The 3,126-nt window shown below is 44.4% G+C and overlaps 1 protein-coding gene across 1 annotated transcript in view; it reads left to right on the plus strand.

The window, feature by feature from the left end:
• Positions 1–1,007: 1,007 nt before the first annotated feature.
• LOC115302228 (mast cell protease 1A-like) overlaps positions 1,008–3,126 on the plus strand; it is a 4,744-nt gene continuing 2,625 nt past the window's right edge. Inside the window, exons 1-2 of the mRNA XM_029952195.1 lie at positions 1,008–1,096; positions 1,208–1,328. Coding sequence (XP_029808055.1) covers positions 1,008–1,096; positions 1,208–1,328 — 210 coding nt within the window. The remainder of the gene's footprint in view (positions 1,097–1,207; positions 1,329–3,126) is intronic.

Below are 3,126 nucleotides of genomic sequence, written 5' to 3' on the forward strand. Positions count from 1 at the left end.
TTGCAAAAAACACAAAAAGAAGTTCTTTGGCTGAAGACAAACAATCCCTGTTGGGAGCAGAAAGGGAACAAGAGAAATAACAGGTGAAATGTGACTAAATATAAAGACTTTATATGAACAGAAGACCATGGGGGGAAGGGAAGGGGGAAAAATAGTTCCATACAGAGAGGGAGGGAGGGAAACCGGAGGAGACTCTTAAATACGAAGAAGAAACTGAGGGTTGAGGAGGTGGGAGACGGGGGAATGCAGGTGATGGACACGGAGGAGGGCCCTTGTTGGGATGAGCACTGGGAGTTGTATGGAACCCAGTGTGACAAGGAGTTATATAAAAATAAATAAATAAATAAATTTTTAAAACCTATTAAAACAAGTAAATAAATAAAGGAAAAAGAAAACATTTAAAAAACTTTATGTAAATTTCTTTGATTGATTTATTTAAGGCAAAATGTTTTAGGAATTACGGCATATCATACACTGTATGACAAAAATAACTCAAACGGGGGGGTGTTGTTAAAGGAGACATTTAATTACAAAGTTCTTATATGAAGTGTTACAACATTAATTCAAAGAAGACAGTGATATGTGATGCCTCGTATTGTAATCCAGGAGTAAATAAGATCATAGATATAAGTATAAATAAAAGCTAACAAAGAAGACAAAACAGGTCATAAAAAAGGAGGCCGAAAAAGAAGGACAAAAGAGCAAAAAATACATCCCACCAATACAACTCAAATATCAATAAGATATTCTTCAACCAACACTATCAGCTGCTCCATTTAATGTAAAGAGACTGTAAACACTCTTAATAAAGAGCAGAGATTGTTAAGTTAGATACCAAATCCAAGACCAAAATTTGATCTGTTTGCAAGAGATACATTTTAAATACAAAGACATAGATAAAATAAAAGTAAAACTATAGGGGGAAATAAACATCTTGCAACACCAATTAAAAAAAAAAAAAAGCCTTGCCCGTGGCAGAGGCTGCTTCTTTTTAACGGCAGCCCCTCATGCCAGAGCCCACCTCACTGCACTCAACCCGCTCTGACAAATTGCACCAGATGCCCCTCAGCGGAGGCCCCTGCCTGCTTGAACTCGGGTACCACCTCCTAGGCCAGTCTCTACTGTGAACATCCTCCTCACACCACTTGGGCGTCTGCTCCGGAGCTGGGCGGCCCTCCTCACCTCACATGTAGTCTGCCATCCCCAGCTGGGCTGCCCAGTGTACCGTGTCCAAGCACACGCTGGAGGAGGAGGGTGTCCACAGAGGAGGCCTGGCGTGGGAACCTTCCTCACCTCACATGGGCTTCAATGCCATCTACTGGTTCCCTGTGACCCCACCCTGCCAGAGTCACCATTATTTTATTGATTCTCCAGAGACCTGGGATCAACATGGTTAGAAACAACCATATTTTCAATCCCATGACTCCCTTCTCTTGACCCATTGTGGGGAGATGATTAGAAAAACTTATTTAGCAAATGCTACAGGTTTAGGAGAAAGAAAGCTCTCCAGACAGTGGTGTGAGGACACTGTTCCAGCTCCCTGGCATTCATCCCCACGTCACACGGGAGCAGTAACTCCTCTGAGAGAAGCACACTCGTCCACCCTCAATGCATTTGGTTTGGACAGACCAGGCCCCAACCTGTCCAAAGGCTGTGACCTCGACTTAGACCAATCAGTGGTTTCAGGTCCTCTGACCAACTTGACCTGCACCCACTGCTATATGGCAGCCTGTCCTTTGCTATGACTGCAGTTGTATTCTCCCATCCCATAGGCTCTTCTGACATGACTGAAAAATTCCTCCCCCTGAGAAGCACATGCTATGCCCCTTCCCTTTTAATGTGTGTGGAGGATGCCAATGAGAAAGAATGAAATCTGGCCATTTGTAGCAACATGGATGGAACTTGAGGATGTTACGCTAGGTGAAGCAAGTCAGGCAGAAAGGACAGATACCATATGTTTTCACTCATATGTGGAACTGGAGAAACTTAACAGAGGGCCATAGGAGAGGAGAAAGGGAAAAAATAGTTTAGAAGAGGAAGGGAAGTAAACCGTAAGAGACTCTTAAGTACTGAGAAGAAACTGAGGGTTAATGGGGGTGGGGGAGAGGGGATAAGGGGTGACAGGCATGAATGAGGGCACTTGTTGGGATGTGTACTGGGTGTTCTATGAAAACCAACTTGACAATAAACTGTAAAAGAAAACAATATATATGCATGGAGGCTTTTGATTGCCCTAAGCAGCCAAATATGGTAGAATGGTTGCCATGTGACCTCTAAGTCCAAGTAAAGAAGGAACACACCTTCTGCCCAGCCCAACAGTGGGGTCATGCTCCCTCTGGGAAGCCAACCATCATGTTGCAGGAAGACTAAACAAGCCCATGCAAAGACTACATGAGGGGACATCATGGACTGGAACTGACATGCCCAGTAGTCAACCAGCACCAACCACTGGGCATTGGTGAGTGAGCCTTCAGGTGATCCCAGCCTCCAGGCTGCAAACCTCTCCTGACACCAAAGGGAACAAAGGGAAGTTGTCCACACTAAATGCTGACCAACTTGCAGGTTCGTGGAAAAATAAATGCTGCTTGTGGTGGTGGTGTTAGTGGTTTCATTGCTGTTGCTTTAAACCACTCACTTCTTTCGTAACTGGACAAAGCCCTCTTCAACATTACTCCACACCATTAATTTGGTCTTTCCCTGTCACAATGGCCCTCACCGGATGCCTATAAGATCACAGATGATTTTGTCTCTTCCACCAGAAGCAAGGAATCTGCCCTCCAATACCCGTGAGACTCACTCAAAAGGGGCTTCAATAAAAGATCACTCTGACAATATAAAAAGAGCCAAGAAACACAGTACATTCTTGGACCTGTCATCATAAGGCTCAGAGTTCGGCAGCAAAGGGACTTGCTACTCTCTGATGTGACATTTTTTACCCAACCCATATGTAGCCTGTGGTTCCTGTTTCCAGCTGGTGTGGTCAAGATCTCCAATACTGATATGGTGTCCAGTAAGTTATTTAACTCAGTCCAGAATTGATCAGACATCAGCACAAGGCACTGAGAGGGAGGGAGCTTTAGGTGATAAAGACCACAACACCAGGGAAGAACACCAGTGGTAGAAGTC

This window comes from Suricata suricatta, chromosome 9, assembly GCF_006229205.1.
Source record: "Suricata suricatta isolate VVHF042 chromosome 9, meerkat_22Aug2017_6uvM2_HiC, whole genome shotgun sequence".
Lineage (NCBI taxonomy): Eukaryota > Metazoa > Chordata > Mammalia > Carnivora > Herpestidae > Suricata > Suricata suricatta.